Consider the following 16512-nt stretch of genomic DNA (forward strand, 5'->3'; position numbering starts at 1 on the left):
AGGCCAATTTGGGCTTTTTGTTCATTTTGATTTGTCTGGAAGTTATCTTTTTAAGTAAAATTTTTAGAGGACTCAAAGTAAAATTTCAGGTTACTGACTCAAGAGGGAAAATACAAATATTTCAGAAATAGGGAATGGAGAATGCAAATGGGTAGTATGGGCATGGCTGCTCTGCTGTTCTGGTACCTTCCATTTGAATCACAGGTTTTATTTAACTGCTGGACCAGCTGCCACAAAAACAGGTTGTGAATGGCAAGGTAAATCTTGATAAGCACTCTGCGGGATGCAATCTTGAGACTCGTTGTTATGCCTTTTTGTTGTGCAGCAGGCCCAAGAATTAAATCTTGGGGAAAGCTCCTTATGAGAACAACATATGGATAATCAAAGAGAGAAGCCAGAGACTGCAGGCAGAAAGAGAGGCAAGCAGAGGATGAGCTAATGAAGCAGGCGTGCTCAACAGAGGGATGAACAGGTGGAGGGGACGGCTCTGATCTCCATGATGAATGGCAGTGCACAGCTCCAGAGAGGGCCCACTGCAGCCATGGCTTTGCAGGCAGGGTGGGAAGTCGTGCACAGCTTGGGGTACCATATCAACACAGGGAAGCAACGCCTACCTGTGCAAGGTGTTCAGGACCGCCTGTCCTCCTGTTCTACTGCACTGCCGGGGTGCTGCAGTGGCACAGGTCTCTTGCATGTGAGTAGGAATAGAACTATTAGCCATGGTCTCTCTGGGGACTCTGCAGCGGCCACTCATCATTTCATGGACCTCAGATCTTCCCGCTGATGCAGCTTACCCTTTGCCACCAGAGCAAAAAGGCTCATTAACAATCTGTTATTCTTTGGAACAAGCACAGAGGAGTTTATTCCAGTTTTTCCCCTCTCACTTGAGCTATAGCATCATCCTTATGTCAGACTGAATCACTGCTTTCCTCCTTTCTCCTTGACCTCACCAGCAGTGTGAAGATGCCCAGATGACTGTTACTAGCACTGGGGGGATTGATTGTGGCCTGCTTCTCCTCACCTCCCATGTCTTACTCAGGTCACCTGAATGTCTGAAAGTTTCTTACAGTTCTTACCAGTAGCTTCCACCTTCTGTCCCTGCCACTGGCCACCAGTGCAGCCCCCCAGGTTTTCTTCCTCGTCACGTTGCAGGCAGCTCTGTCCAGGCTGGGTATGTGCTACTTATGCCTCCTGGGCAGAAGCAAGGATTTACAACCAGGGGCTAAGATCTCTCTGAAGAACAATTTGAGGCCAAGTGTTCCCACTGGCAAAAACATGAGCCACTGAGTAAGTGCATTGCAAGGTTAGTTATGTAGGTATTGACTCCTCTTCAAGTCTCATGAAAACTATATGTCCTGGGTAATGCTCAGTCCCATTGATGTGATCTGCTGTGATAAAGGGAATGACTCTTTCTTGAGATGGTTTGGAAGGATGAATTTATTTAAAGCGCCGTACCAAATCGGGTGCGTGGGCCTCATGGGACTCAGCAGCAACAGCACCGCTTGCCTTCTGTCATGGAGTGCCGGTTTGTCAGCAGGGGCACCAAGCCAAACCATGCCTGCCATAGCCCTGCTGAAGCACAGGAATCTCGCCCAGGCCAGACTCAGCCCTGTCCTTCCTCCTTTGTTTGCATTCTTTGTCTTGTCTGGTTTGTGCTCTGCGAGGCTTAGGGCAATGCAGCTCCACAGGATCATTCCTTTCCCCCTCAGACAGGCAAATTCAGTTTACAGCAGGAGAGCTGGATAAGAAATGTGCCTCTGATACATGGGATTTGTAAGATGTACCTGCAGCAGGAATGCGGCAAGGACACTGGTGTAAAAGGCAGAGCCGATGCCAGGTGCCAGGGTCTCTGTACATGCGGCAAGAAAATACACCATTGCATACTCCAGTTTTAATTCATACCCATCTGAATTAGAGCATCATATCATATCGTTAGCTTAAAAGCACCCACACGGCATGATTCACATTTAAAGGATCTGTTCCCCCCTTTGACGCTCCTTCTAATTCAGAGGAAATCTGTAGAAACAGCAACATTTCATCCGCCTGATATTGGTGGTTGTGAAAAAAGGCTACAGATCTCCCTCCCTGTATTTCTTTTTCACCCTCCCCTTGCACTTTATATTCTATTTCAAGGTCCTGCTTGAGGGTGTAATTCCTCCAGAGCTCTTGGATTCAACTAGTTGACACACAGCCCAGTTGTTCCCCATCACCGTGCCAGGTTATGCACAACTGCACTGGTTATTGTGCATGCTCATAGGCAGCCTACCCAGGGACAGCCAGGTTGTCCTGTCAGGGAGACCCTGCACTGTTCCTTCTCCTCTGGAGCTATGCCTTAATTCAGGAGCATGATGCTGGGAATAGAAGAGAAATTAAGCCACGAAATTAGGACACACTTCATTAGGAAACACACACACACAGAGTGCTGCTTAGCTCACCGTGCACTAAGCTGGGACCAGGTAACAAATCACTATTCATAATCGACACTTTCTGTCAAGTGGCATTCATAATTCTGTGCTTTTGTAGTGGCTTAGGAAAAATCTAAATCTCTGTGGTTCCCCCTTGAGACAGGTGGGTTTTCAAATTAATCCCTTCCTCACTGGCCTACTTTATTTCTGACTGATGCTGCGTGGTATAGGAGTTGAGGCTGGGGCGATCACAAACATCCATTCTGGCCAGGCAAAATCTGAAAAAGACAAAGGCAAAAGCCCATGCCACATTGGGGGGCTTTTGGGGGATTTGTTTGTTTGTTTGTTTGTTTGTTAATTTGTTTGTAGCTTCATAGTGTTTAGTGTGAGGGAAATCTCAGTACCTCAGTACAGTCAGTGTCCCCTTTCCCTCTCCCTTGCTAACCCTCTGACTCTCACTTGGCAGTCTGACTCAGCGCTTATCATTCACATTTGGAAGCAGGTTGCAATTGTGATTTCCATCCCATCACCTTGGGCAAATACTTACTCCTATTTTTCTGACTTGTATTTGTCTTTCATGCTCCTCTTTTGATCCTCCCCTCTTTTTGTTTTCTGCAGCGGTGGGTGTGCAAATCAAGCTGGATTTGCTCCAACGCAAGTTTTGGATGGCCATGCAACAGGTAGGAGCATCAGCAAGCATGTAGAGAGACAATTTAATGCTCTTCATCAGCAAGGTCGATACTATGTTACATCACATATGAAGGCATTTTAATGAGGGCTCTTGTGAAATTCATATTAAAAGATTTATGAAGTAGATTAGTTTGAAGTCACACATTTCTGTAATCCTTTGACGGCACTAATGCCGTGTGAGCCATGAGTCTGTTCTGCAAATGCCGCGGTGACAGTGTCAGCATCCTGGCCTGGCATTAGCTCTGCTGCATATGACACATTTAATTGTGGAAATATGCTTGTGCTCATTCAGCCTTTCAGAAACCTCATGGAAATCTGTGATTTTGGGCACACAGCAAAAAAAATCAACTGCCTTCTCTTATCATCTTGATAATGATAACAAAACACTACCAGCTTGCCAAAATAAAAATTATTTGCCCCAGGGATAAGCATTTGGTGTTGTCCTAATATTAGATACTCTTCTGGACTGAGAGAAGTGGAATAATTAAAACAACTCCCCCAGTCTGAGGAGCAAGAAAAATGAAACACTTTTCCCTTACCACCCAGGGGCTTTCTCCCCAGGCTTTGCATTCAGGGAGGTCTTGTGGAAGGGTGAGAGTGACAGGACTGTAGCAGCCCACAGCAGAAGTGGCTCTCTGCTGTCAGGAGAGGGAACTCATCAGACGGGGGTGACAGAGAAGATGGGAGGGCAGGAAGCTGCTCTGTGGAGGCAGGAGCATCCTCACAGGTGGGAGATCACATAAACATAACCTGAGCTAAAAGGATTTCTGCAAAGCACATGAGCTCATCCTGAAACAGCAGCAGAGAGATTGGTTTTAAAAACCTGCTGAGGGCCATATGCAGAAAGTTCTCACACAAGCAAGCCCTCATGAGTGTTAGGTGAAGCTGGGAAGCCTTATTAAAGCAGGTGAAGGAGGCCTGTGTGACAAGTGGCTGCGAGCCATGGCCCTGGTAGGTGCTGGTGTGGTGTCCCAGGATGTGACCGCCGTTTGACAGAGGAATGACTAACAGATTTTGTTTTCTCTCTCTCTCCTGCTTCACTGATGCTGTGCTGCTCTGGATGTCCACGCTGTGCCTCCCAGCCCAATGACAGTGATGTAAGTAGACAAAAGCTGGGGACAGGGAGGCATCCTGGCATGCCTCGCTGCAGCTTGGCTTCCTAATTGTGTCATTTGTGTGCCAGCATATTATAGGCACTGTCCCTTGTCTGTAGTCACTGGAGAGGGTCCAAACCTGTCATAGGCTGTGTTTGTCTTCACAGTAATTAAGTGTCTTTGGCAAAGCTCAAAGTGCTCTGGGTCACAGAGACCTGACCAACAGCAGGAGGATGCTGTGAGGTAGGCTGGTCTCTGAGGAGAGAGCTGTGCCCATGAAGCAGCAGATGTGGTCTCAGAGCAACCAGGGAGCACAGGCTCAGTTCTGCCCCCATCTCAGGGGCTCCCTGCAGGCTGCCCGTGCTCTCAAACCAGGGTCCTTGCTGTGGTGCTGCTGCTGTATGGCCAGTCCAGCCCCAGGCACTGTTGGAACTTCTCCAGGTCTGGAAGTGCAGTGGCAGTGACTCAGCCCTCACACTGCTGAGGAGGATGTGTGAGACACCAGCCCTTCTTGTGGAGAACCACTGTGGTTCACCTGGGTTTCTGTTCTGGTATCTGAACCCTGGGCTCTGTATTTGTTATTCCCCAAGGCCATAACTGTGGTTTGTTGTGATCATGTTCCTCTGCTGACCAAAGGAAGGAACCTGCCAGGGTGAAGTGCAAGGCCACCTCTAGGAATATATCCGGGGAAACAAAACAACCATGTGCTGTTTTGTGGTGAGGCAGGGGTGAGATGATGCTTGCAACTGTGGATAAAGGAATGTTTTTAAGCTATCATCCCTAGAGTCTCAAAAAGCCAGCTGGATTCAGAGTGTGAACATGTGATATTGCAAAGCTGTGGGACTTGAAACAAACTCGGGCATCTCTAAACCTCCTCTGAAGTTAAACAGAGGGACAGAAAACTGGTTTTATTCTGCAAAACTCAAGAGCAGAAACAAATTCTAACTGAAAGTTGCGATCTTGTTGTGGTCTGGAATGGCCAATTTACCTCTTGTTACTGAGAATCACCCAGAAAGGGGGTTGGGTTTTATGTCTAAGGGTTTTGAGAAAATAGTGGGTAGCTGGCTGAGAGCAGACAGGCTGTGTGCTCTGCCAGTGTCCTTCCTGACCCCAGAAAACCTCTGGCAGGAAGGGGACTCCATGCACAGAAATGGCAACACCGTGTCAGCTTTCTTCCCTCTGCTGCTGGAGAAAATAGAATTAAAAAATAACACAAAGAGACAGACACATGCAGCAAACTCTGAACAATTATGAAATCAATAAGCACCTGAAGGGCTTTGTTACTCACCACTTAACCCCTCGTGTCCCCACCCCGTTCAGGGTTGTGAAACACATGTCAAGTCCAGTACGCAGAAATTCTAAATGAAGCAAATGGATGGTGCCTTGGGCTACATGTGCACCATTCACATCCTATTTTATCATTAGCTGTCTGGAGAATAAAGAAACCAACAGCAACAACAACAAAAAAATCCCTGCCTGAGAAGAACCCTGATCTAAAATACCATGCTATGTTCTGAGTCTGGATACTGACAGATGCTGAAATGCATGCTGGTTTCTCCCTGGTGCACAGTAACCTTTGCTTTCGCCCTTTCTTTACAAGTGCCACCTCTGCTTGGAGTGCACAGGTCCTGCTGGGAGCATGTCGGGGAGGCAGGTGCAGGATCTGAGCCCTCAGGAAAGGGGATGTTGCTCGTAGAGGCAGGAGTTCGAGTGGCTGGCTTGGGTACCTGTGCATGCTGTCGAGCTTGTCCTGGTGGAAATGCCAGCTGAATTGCAGAGCTGTCTGGGATACTGGTATGGAATCCTTTAGCCCAGCAGTCCCAAGGGCGAGACAGTAAGATGAGCTCATGCCATGTGTTGAGGGATACACCCCGTGCAGGTAGCTCAGGGTGCAGCTGCAGGTTGAGCTCTGGGAGCCCCAGGCAAGAAGCCCTGAACTGGCACTGACCCTTTGCACAACAAAGGGCACCACAGGGACATGTGGGACAGCCAGGTGTCCAGCCACCTGGAGGCACAGCAGGAGCAGATGTCTCACCAGGACAACCCCGGACAATCACACGCATAGACTGTGAGGGTATAAAAGCCCAGTTTCCTTTGTTCAGGGCCCCTCCTCAGAGGCACCAGTTTGAGCTCTTCCTGTGTTGCTGCACCACGAATAAATTGCTGTAAGGTTCTGGATCTCTGAGACTCTGCTGTGGGAAACATGGAGTTGAACCAGTAAGGAAAACTTGTCTGGGTGTGAGGGTGGGGTGTATGGGGAGTCAGGAGGGGACCCGTGGGGTCACTGGAGCTGCTGCTGCCTCAGTCCCAGCAGTGAAAGCCTCTGGTGGTGGGAGTGGGACTGCCAGAGCAGCTCCTGCATGGTCAGACTGGGAAGTTTCCTCAATGCCATGGTTAATTCTCTGCTTTTCCTTCCCAGTGCAGTGCCTTGGACGGTGCCTGTCCACTCAGCTGTCAGGATGACGTAAGTTGCCTCGGTTTCTTGTCTGTACCTGTGATGGGTGTGATTGACCACCTGCTCTGTGGAGATCTCGGTCTCCCCAAAAAGGTATTGCCTGTTGTCTCCTCATAAGAGGTAGCACAGCTGGGGCAGGACCTCATACTAATGAGACAAGTCTGCAGTTTAGGTCTTCCCCACAGCAGGGCCAGGGCAGAGACATTGGGATTCCAGCCAGTGACTCTGAGGAAAGTCCATCTCCTTTAAGTCTGTCTCCCTGGCATCCCAGCTCTTCCCAAAAAAAGTGGCTGTCAGCATGACATGCATGCTGGGCACCTCTCTTTGTGTTTATGCCACTGCTTCAGCCTTGTTCTCAAGAATATTTGGGACAGGAGCTCCTCTGCCCTGAAAAGTGAGATCACCGGAGATTTTTTGTTGTGTGTTCATGCAGGATTTTCTCTGCCTCCTAGTTTTTCCCTGCAAGACCTGCAGGTTTTCATCTAAATTCTGTGCCTCCATTTCCTGCTTTGCAAAGTAAAAATAAGATCAGTGCTGATATTCAGTGGTGGGGAGAGGGTTATTTCATGAGTGGTTATAAAACTCTGAAATCTGAAGATGGAAAGCATTAGATACCATATTATTAAAGAGAAGAGCACTCCAGATATCCTTTCTCTTCCTGAAGGATGCCTTGCCTGAAGTGTGGCTCACAGCCTGCTAGGCCTGCACAGAGCCCTGGCAAGAGACAATCTCTGTCACAGCTCAGGAACTCAATGCCTCAAAGTGGAGGCAGAAGGGGAAAAGAATTGTGTAAAACTCATGGTAGCCGAGCTGTGGGGCTTGGCATGGAAATGCTGAGGCTGTTGCCATCATCACAAACCCACACTGCTGCATCCTGAACACAAACAGGGAAAAAGCCATCTTTAATATCGCTTCTCTTTCATCTCTGCAGATTCTGAACTGCTTCCTCATTGACAACAACGGCTTTATACTTGTTTCCAAAATACCTGAAGAGGTAAGAGAGCCTAAGAGAAGGAGGAGAGTGGGGTCTGCTTGTTCCTGAATAACCCACCAGAGCAGCTTAAAACAAATGAAGTTCAATTGTGTAATGAGGGTGGCTGTGGTGTAATTAAATTCAACTGTGCAGTGAGGGGGAAGGCTCCCAGCAGAGTGACAGCACATCCTAGGTGAGGAAGGAGTTTGCAGTGATAAGGAAGGAACTAGTCAAAATATCTTTTGATCAGAAGAAAGGAAATTAGACTCCTTTCCCTTGGCACAGATGCTATTGAAAGATGATCTGAGACAGTCCCAGAAGGCAGGCATGGGAAGGGAAGGGAAGGGAAGGGAAGGGAAGGGAAGGGAAGGGAAGGGAAGGGAAGGGAAGGAAGGGAAGGGAAGGGAAGGGAAGGGAAGGGAAGGGAAGGGAAGGGAAGGGAAGGGAAGGGAAGGGAAGGGAAGGGAGCAGCACTTTTGAGTGTTTCTGAAGCCAAAGTGGGTGTTCTTCAGGAAAGGAAACTGAGGGGATAGTAAGAGCAAAATGCTAAAGGTGAAAAACAGACAAAAGAATTTAAGCAAATTGGAAACAGGAACACGCCTAAAGAACTGGAGGGTTTACTGGACTTGCAGAGGTGAAAGGAGCAAGGGAAAAGGCTCAGAACAGAAATAAAAACAAGGTGTGTGGTTCCATAGCCATTTCTAGGGAGCTGAAGGGGTGCAAGTTTGATGTGACATCCTGTGCAGCTGGGTAGAGTCAACACTAGCAGCCACTGCACAGTTGAGCTACACTTTTCTGTTCTCTGATAAATTCACCACAGAGCTACTTGTTTCAAAATAATTAAACCCCACAGTTCTGGGCGTCAGAAAGTGATGAATGGGAACAGTCTCATAAACTACAGAGCAATAAGTCAATAGTAAGAGTGGGCTTAGACAAGAAATGGGAAACAAAGGGGTTTTGTTACTGACAGAATTGTGGAGTTTCATTAAAATTGCCATTGTACTGGAGTTAACAAATGCAGTTTGGGTATTTCCAAAAGGCAGCAGATCCAATCCCAGAAATTACTTTCTTCAAGATGTGACAAACAGATTGAAATGGAACTTAAGGTAACAGAACTCCTGGTGGATGTGACTGGCACAAGCAGCACAGCTTCCAGAAGGAAGAACACTTACCAGCTAAGTTCTTTGAAAGTGTGACAAAATCAGGAGATAAGGGAGGCTAGATAACCTACTGAATTTCAGTTCTCCTCAGCCTTGAACAGAGTCCCTTACAAGAAGCTGGTGAAACGATGAAGCATGAAGTAGTGACATTGATCTCAAAGTAGCTGGGGCAGAAAAGAAAGAAGAATTTTTAGATGGTTATTTAGATGGAAAACATCAGCTGTATGAGTCCCATGGTTTCCCACCTGGACTTGGGTTGGTTAGCATATTCAGAATGGGCTGGCAAAAGAAAAGAAAAGGTGAGACTGTGCATTCTGCAGGCACTGCACAGTGAGTTCAGAGAGGCCAAGATAAGAACTCTTGAGAGTCACAGAGCAAAACCAATTGGCAAAACAGAGGCGCCAGGGGGGATACAGATGCCAAGGGGGGCTTATTGCAAGCAATAACCAACCTCTTTTGTGTGGAAAAGTGAAAAGTGCCCCACCCAGCACACTGAATGGTCTGGTAGAAGTGTCCCTTCAGTGACGTGGTGTGCCAAAAAACAAAAAAGCAAATAGAGCTTGAAAAATAAGGAGGAGAAATGCTGTAAAAGTTGTATTGGCTCCCTCCTCTGGGAGGCCAGGTCCTACTGCGTGTTTGGGGTGGGCTGGTGGTCTTAGGAATTGCTGTTTTCTGCTCTGACCCCCATGGCATTTTCAAAGATGCTCTACTGAGTCCTATGACGTGTGTCCATCAGTGGAGACAACTACACCCTTTAGCTACTCTGTCTCCTGTGTGTCCTCAGCACTGCCCTCCTGGGTTCTGCCTCTGTATTTTTTCCTGCATCTTATGGAAAATAGGTTTTTCCAAAGTTCATGTCTGAAAGATCTGACTAACAGAAACATGGCATTATAGTGGATTTGGGTAAATTATAAACATTATCCACATGCCTCCAAGATCAGGCATTTTGGCAAGCACCAGAGCTGTCCTCCTCCAGCTTTTACCTTCCCTGACCTCAGAAAGTTCACCACTGCTTTTCTTTCTGATTTCTTTATCCTATTGCAGTTACTGTTTTTATTTCCTGATGGCACCATGAGTGTCCACACCGTTAAACCCTACAGGAAATTCAAGACAGCAGCATTAAATCAATATCCTGGGTTTCACAGCTTTGCCACCTGGGTATTGCTGCATGGGATCACTTGCTGCTATGTGGCCTTCCCTGCCCCATCCTCTTCTCTCAAGTCATCCTTTAACATAATGCCAAAAAAAAAAAAAAATCCCATACCTGGATTTTTGTGGGTATTTTGGCTTTTCTGCCTGCCAGAGCTGCCTGCTGCCTGGGTGACCACACTGGAAATCAGAGCAGCTTCCTGCAAGAACAGGGCGAGGACAGCGTAGCTCCGGCTGTGCTCTCCTCTGCCCTTGGCACGGGGGACCAGGATGGGGGATTGGCTCTAATAACCTCTGTATGAAGGCAGCAGGAAGCTTATTGACAGTTGGAAACCACCATGGAAAAGGAACTCAGGATTTTAATGAGTGACAAGTTGGAAGCTCCCTGCAGGATTACTTGGGAAAGAACGGGTAATCTCTTAATTCGAGCTAATCTCCCCATCCAGTCTCATCCCAGAGGGAGCAAAGAGTTAAAATGCAGGAGAAGGGAGTGAGTGAGGACTAGATGTTCTTGGGCTGGGGAGGAAGGGAAAATAAGAGGCAGAGTCAGGCTGTGCTGCTGGGAGGGCTGCTCTGCGTTTTCTGCCACGTTCGTTGTGGCCCCACAACCACCCCTGAGTTTTTAGCTGCCTCTCGCTGCCAGTCATAGGCACAGCTGTGGATCACAGGCCTTGAGCTCCCTCCGCCTGCTGCATCCAGATGTTCCCTCGCTCACTAAACCTCTTTTTCTAGGATTGCTGCCTTCTGCCTGAGGCATTTTGCAGAGTATGTCTGCAAGCTCTGCCCAGGTGGGACTCCGGGGCAGGCTGCAGGGAGGCAGCTAAAAGGTCAAGATGCCACCAGAGCTCAGAGCTTGTGCAGAAGCAAGGGCTGGCTCTGTTTGAGCCACGCAACAAGAGGCTGCCTGCCTGCCCACAAAGCTGGGCACTTTGGCAGATCCTGCTTGTCCACAGCTTCTGAGTGTACAAAAAGTGTAAACTGCTCAATAAGCCAGCAAAGCACGGACGCATGTGAGCAGTGATGTAGCTTTTGAGTCACACGTGTGCCTGGGTTGCGTCTCCTTCCTGTGCACAGCCCGCACATGTGCGCTCAGCTGCAGGGGGTGTGGCACAGCGTGTGCCGCGGGGATGGCAGAGCAGAGCTGCGTGCCGTGAGCCTCTGAGATGGCAAGGGCCTGTGGAAACTTGTCCAGAGATGGGAGTCAGGAGAAACCCAGCAGAGGGCTGCCTGGGAGAGCAGCAGTCACTGGAGGAAGCGGGGTGTAGTGAGAGCTGCTTTACAAAACGTTGCGTTTCTGCCGGGTGATGCTTTTCTGTGTTACTGCCTGCACAGGGCACCTGAAACAGCAGCAAGCTCTGAATGTCTGGTTTGGTGTTAGAGGCCAGTTTGCTGATGCCTTTCTGAGCACACTCCCTCAGCCATACTCACACTAATAGCTCCTCATTCTTACACCTATACAAATGATGTCCTACATGGAGAAATTTGGTCAGACATCAGCATCTCTTGACAGGATGGGCCTCATTTACAAACCCCCTCTCCTTGCCCCACTGTCTGCAGCTTTCACTGTGTTAAATCCCACTGCTCTGGCTCCTGCTGGGTTTGCAGACTGGTATTAAATGGAAGCAGCTGGCCTCTTCACCACCCTAATCAGATTGAAAGAGCGAGGCAGGTGAAAAAAGTTAGTGCTTGCTCAGGCACATTGGATTGCCTGAAACGATTACAGCCTAAATGCTCAAAGCGGAGTTGAGTATCAATTTGGGTGATTGATACACAACAATGTATGTGAAATACAGTGAAATGACTTCTAAAGCCTTTTGGGAAAAGGCTCATAACCATGTAACACTACTGTTAGATGATTACCATGCGATCTTACGTAAATCTGCCTAAGGTTCGGGCTTTGCTTGTGAAAATGTCCCACTCAAATAAATGAAGTCATCTGTCATGTGCTAATACGTGCTAAATGACTGCTAGCCCATCAGTGGATAAGCAAAACATCCCAGACTATGGGAATGCTTCCACAACGCATGGGAGCTATTTACTCTGTCAGGACCCATGAGCCAGGAAACAGAGAGAGGACAGCTCATATCTGCACTTCTATTATTTACAAACATTTCATTTACTTGCCTGTGAACAAAGCAGTGGACTTGACAGGTTTGAAGTGTTTTTGCAATACATTTGTCATGGTTTACTAATCAGGAAGGCCAGAATTGTTTGTTTGAGGAAATGTTTAAAGCAGCAGTTACCAGATTTGAGATCGGGTCCATATTTGAGGTTATTCACTCTGAGGCGTTCATGGGACCAGAGGGCCACAAGCTCCACCTTTAGTTGAGGCATGCAAGGGGACTGGGGGGTTGTTTTTCCCCCCCAAATGCAACTTAGTTCTAGCTATGCCAGTGCACAGTATGAAAGCTACAGGGGTGGGAGGGTTCGTGTTGTGTTGTTTGGGTTACTGCCTGCTCAGAACTCGCACAGCAGCGAGTTGTAAAATTGTATTTGCTACCTAAGTAAATCCGTATGTCACAGTCATGCATGGTGGGCCAGTTCACCTAGGGCAGCAGGAGAGCAGAGGTTTCCAAATCCACTGTGGCCACGGGTAGCAGAGAGACTCAAATGGAAGACTCAGGCATTCAGATCCAGACAACATGGATTCCCAACAACCCACAGGAGAGTCCAGGCTTCCAATGATTCAGCATGCCTGGGTCTCTGCAGCTTGAGAGTCTGCCTTTTTCTGTCACAAGCTGCAGGGACTTACGTGGGCTAAATCATTTCCACGCGTGGTAGGAATGGTGCAGGATGCCCAGCTGGTGATGGGGGAAGTCCTTCCTCAAGCTTTCCAGCCAGCCAAAGGACAAAGCCTGGCATTGCCTCCTTGCAAAAACCCTGGTTGTGTACAGCAGGCCTCCAGACAGACTAGATCAGCTGGAGCCATCAGGCATTTGGAAAATTTTGCTTATTCTGTTTTTCCCTTTTTGTGCTTGCAGACTGGAAAATTTTTTGGTGCAGTGGATGGCTCAGTGATGACCCAGCTGCTAAACATGGGCATGTTCAGGCGGTAAGTGGGGGATCTCCACACTGTACTTCTTGTTCTCCGCTGGTGTGTGGGTCAGAGCATATTGGTCCCTCTAAGAAGCACTTGAGCCGGGGAAAATGCACATGCTGGTGATGCATGTGACTCTCTTGCTTAGACACAAGAGCTCCTTTAGCTACCTGCCCCCTCTGCTGACTCGCTCAGCCATCGTCACCACACACACTGTTTCTCCTCATCTCTTGCTCTTCCACCTGCTGCAAAACACAGAGAGACAGAAACTTCCAATCTCTGTGTGGCCAGAGAGCAGCTGCTTCTCTGTCTTTTCCAGGGCAAGATGTTATGGGAAGCATTTCTTGGCATTTTGGGCGCAGAAGTGCTTCAGTTCCTCCTGCCACTCGGAAAGCCTTTCTGTGGAGTGGTTGTCTGAGAGCCCCACAGATGCAGCATTGCAGCTGGCTGACCATGTTTCTCTCTCTCTTAAAAGTACCTCTGTTCATCTCTCTCCACTCCCCCAGCCGATGTCAAAAGAGAGTTCAGAGTTTCAGTGGCTTGAAAACAGGAACTAGGGGGACCTGAGGTAGTTACAATTGTAATTCCTCTGCTTCACAGCCTGGTTTACTCACTGTCTGAAATTAGGGCCGTATTTCCTCCTGTACTGACCCAGTTACATTAATCCAGAGCCTGTATTTCTTGCTCTGCAAGATCCAGCACTGGCCAAACAGCAAAGACACACGTAAGCAGGTCACTGCTTTACTGAATACAGGAAACAGTTCATACATGACATTTTTTGAGAAAAAGCTGACGTGTCTGTCCCATGGGCGGCTGCATTGCTTGCTTTTGACTGCTTGTTTGTTTTGTTCTGCTTGCAGAGTGACCATGTATGATTACCAGGCAATGTGCAAGGTGCCCTACCACCACCACAGCGGCGCCCGGCCCCTGCTCAGCGTACGTATCTGTCACCGTGCAGCCCTCCCTGGGCTAGGCCTCTCCAACATTCCCCAAAAGACTTCAGGAGATGTTTGCTGTCAAGTGATGGGAGTGTCCAGACTCACCTCAGGCAGATTCCTGAAGCAGTGGTGGCCAGTGATGGTGGTTTCCAGTGTGGCTCTCTATTGCCATATAGGATCTCACTGAAAATTGGAAGGACCAGGGAAAGGACAGGAACTAGACGATGGCAGGTTCTCCTAAAAGCCAAGGAATCAGCCAGCAGCTGAAGTGAATAGGAATGCTTTTACAGGGCATGGTTTACTCAGCAGCTCAAGAAGGACAGTTGCACTCTCAGGGAGCAGAGCATGTGGGGAAAACTGGCAGTCATTGGGAAAGGAAGACTGAGCCTGGAGCAAGAGAAAGAGTGAGAATGCTGGTAACCCAGGGAGCAAACAAAGAGTGAAGGGTTTTACCAGTACCCAAATGCAGCCTCTCTTAATCTAATCCCACTACACCTTCCTAACCTTGCCTCAAACAGGCAGAACAAAGGAACTACTCACCACTTAGGCCACTTCAAACTACTTGACACAACCCTAATCAGGGGTGTGTTCATTATTGTTATGATCCTTTGATACTGGAAGGAGTGCTGGAAGTACTCCTTACAGCGTGACATTATAATTTTTTTCCAGTAAAAGAATTTTCAACATACTACCTTTTAACAACATTTTTAAGAATACCACTTTTAACAACATCTGTTTTGCAATGGCTATACTTACTCTGGCTAGATAATAAATGGTGATTGTAGTGAAAACATTTGCTTGATTATATCCTCCTGATCACTGAAAGAAATGTCACAAACTGTGAGCTGCCAAAAATTAGGTGAATTGGGAAAAGAATAAAAAGGTGAGCATTCAGCCTCTATCTCTCATCTTCCCCTCTTAGCAAAACCCTTGGAAAGGAAGAAATCAAGAAAAGTCAGTTTTTCATATACAGACATAAAAATCAGTCAAATTCCCAACCATCTCTATATTTTACTATTTGCTGACTTATTTTGGCTGAAGATAAGTCAGCAGTAATGGAACATTATCCTGTGTCCTGTGACTGCTGCATCTGTTTTGGGTTTAAGGACATGGGCATGATTATGAGAGGGGGAGATGAAAATTAGATGTGGTTACCATGAAGAAAAGAAGCAGCAGTATCCTCTGCAGATGAATTGTCCCTGGGATAATGCTGGATTTCCAGTTTGGAGCTGAAAAGCAAGAGGATGATAGAAGTCGTGCCATCTTGAGGAAAAGCTGGATGAAAGCACGGTTAAGCATAATCAATCAATGGCAGATAATACCAAATCCTGGGCAGTGCTGTCCCAGAAACACCACTTGCTCTCAGAACACAAAAGCATCCTGAACTGGTAGTGTCCCATTTAGCTGTGTTTCTCTCCTGCTCTGAGCTCTGAAGGTCATCCACGCTGGAGAGAAATCATCAAGCAATTACGTCTTCAAAGTCCTTCATACATTCCTGATAAACTCCCTGACCCTGATGGGGAGGGGGTGAAGAGATATTATTAGTAGCAAGGCAGCTCTGCTGGCTTTTGATGTATTTTGAACATTTTCCAGTGATGCCCAGACCTTGAATTTCCAGCCTGTCTTCAAGAGCTCTGATCAGTGGAGGGACTTGGTCTAAAATGTGGGGTCCTGCATAACAATTATAAGTTCTCTGACCAGGTCCTTATGGTATTTCTCATTTCTTCTTTTGTTCTCCAGCCAATTTATGCCTTTCTAGCTGCAGTGAAGTGGCTGATAAGTGATTTCCTCATGTGAGTACCAAAAGATGGGGGTGTTTGGGAGGCTCAGACCAAGAGGGGCAAGAGCTAGGAAAGCTGCGAGCAGAAGCCCCCGCGTAGGGCACTGCTGTCAGCCTTCTCCTGACATTCAGCTCTGCACCGTGCTCCTGGGAGACAGAAAGCTATTACTATTGCCATTTTGAGAGGCAGAGGCCCAGAGTGGGTCTGGGATTTACCTGAAGTCACTCAGTACAAAGTGCCTGAGTCAGAAATAGGACTTGGGTCTCCTGGGGCTCTGTGCAGATCCTTGATGCCAAGTCCTCTTGCCTGTCTCCTTTGCCCGTGATGAGCGAATGCACATCTTCCTCTCACGGGGGGAGGAGGCTGAAGGAAGCAAGCCAAGCAGCTCAGGTGTGAGTGCCAGGCAAGGGGGGGGAGAGGGGAGGCTCTCCTCTGCATTTGGGTTCACCTCAGACTTCTGGGGTGAATCAGAGTTCAAGCGCAGATTAGGATGAAAGTGCCACTGCTCAACTTGCTGGGTGTGCAAAAGGGGAGATGTGGTAAAGGTCCAGCTCTGAGGGCTTTAGCCTATTGGTACAGAATAATTCAGTGTAGCTACCTCCAAGTAGCCAGAGAGTGGCCTTCTGATGGCCATCATGCCTGCTCCTCAGGTGAGTCCTACTGTGGCTGAATCCCCTCCCAGCCTCAGGGGCTGCCAAACTCATTTCTTCCTTCACTGGTGAGCCCTTGCACAGGATATACTTCAGATCTTCCACAGCACAGATCCCATGATACAGAGCTACATTCTAGCATGTGGAGAGGGGAAAAAAAAAGATTTAAAATTTTAAAAG

At 47.9% G+C, this 16512-nt stretch overlaps 1 protein-coding gene across 1 annotated transcript in view; it reads left to right on the top strand.

The window, feature by feature from the left end:
- Positions 1-16512, top strand: part of CACNA2D4 (calcium voltage-gated channel auxiliary subunit alpha2delta 4) — a 121576-nt gene that overhangs the window by 94338 nt on the left and 10726 nt on the right. The window contains exons 27-33 of the mRNA XM_010404121.3: positions 3024-3085; positions 4178-4192; positions 6609-6653; positions 7576-7638; positions 12908-12978; positions 13824-13899; positions 15642-15694. Of these exons, the coding sequence (XP_010402423.2) occupies positions 3024-3085; positions 4178-4192; positions 6609-6653; positions 7576-7638; positions 12908-12978; positions 13824-13899; positions 15642-15694 (385 nt within the window). The remainder of the gene's footprint in view (positions 1-3023; positions 3086-4177; positions 4193-6608; positions 6654-7575; positions 7639-12907; positions 12979-13823; positions 13900-15641; positions 15695-16512) is intronic.

This window comes from Corvus cornix, chromosome 1A, assembly GCF_000738735.6.
Source record: "Corvus cornix cornix isolate S_Up_H32 chromosome 1A, ASM73873v5, whole genome shotgun sequence".
Taxonomy (NCBI): Eukaryota; Metazoa; Chordata; class Aves; order Passeriformes; family Corvidae; genus Corvus; species Corvus cornix.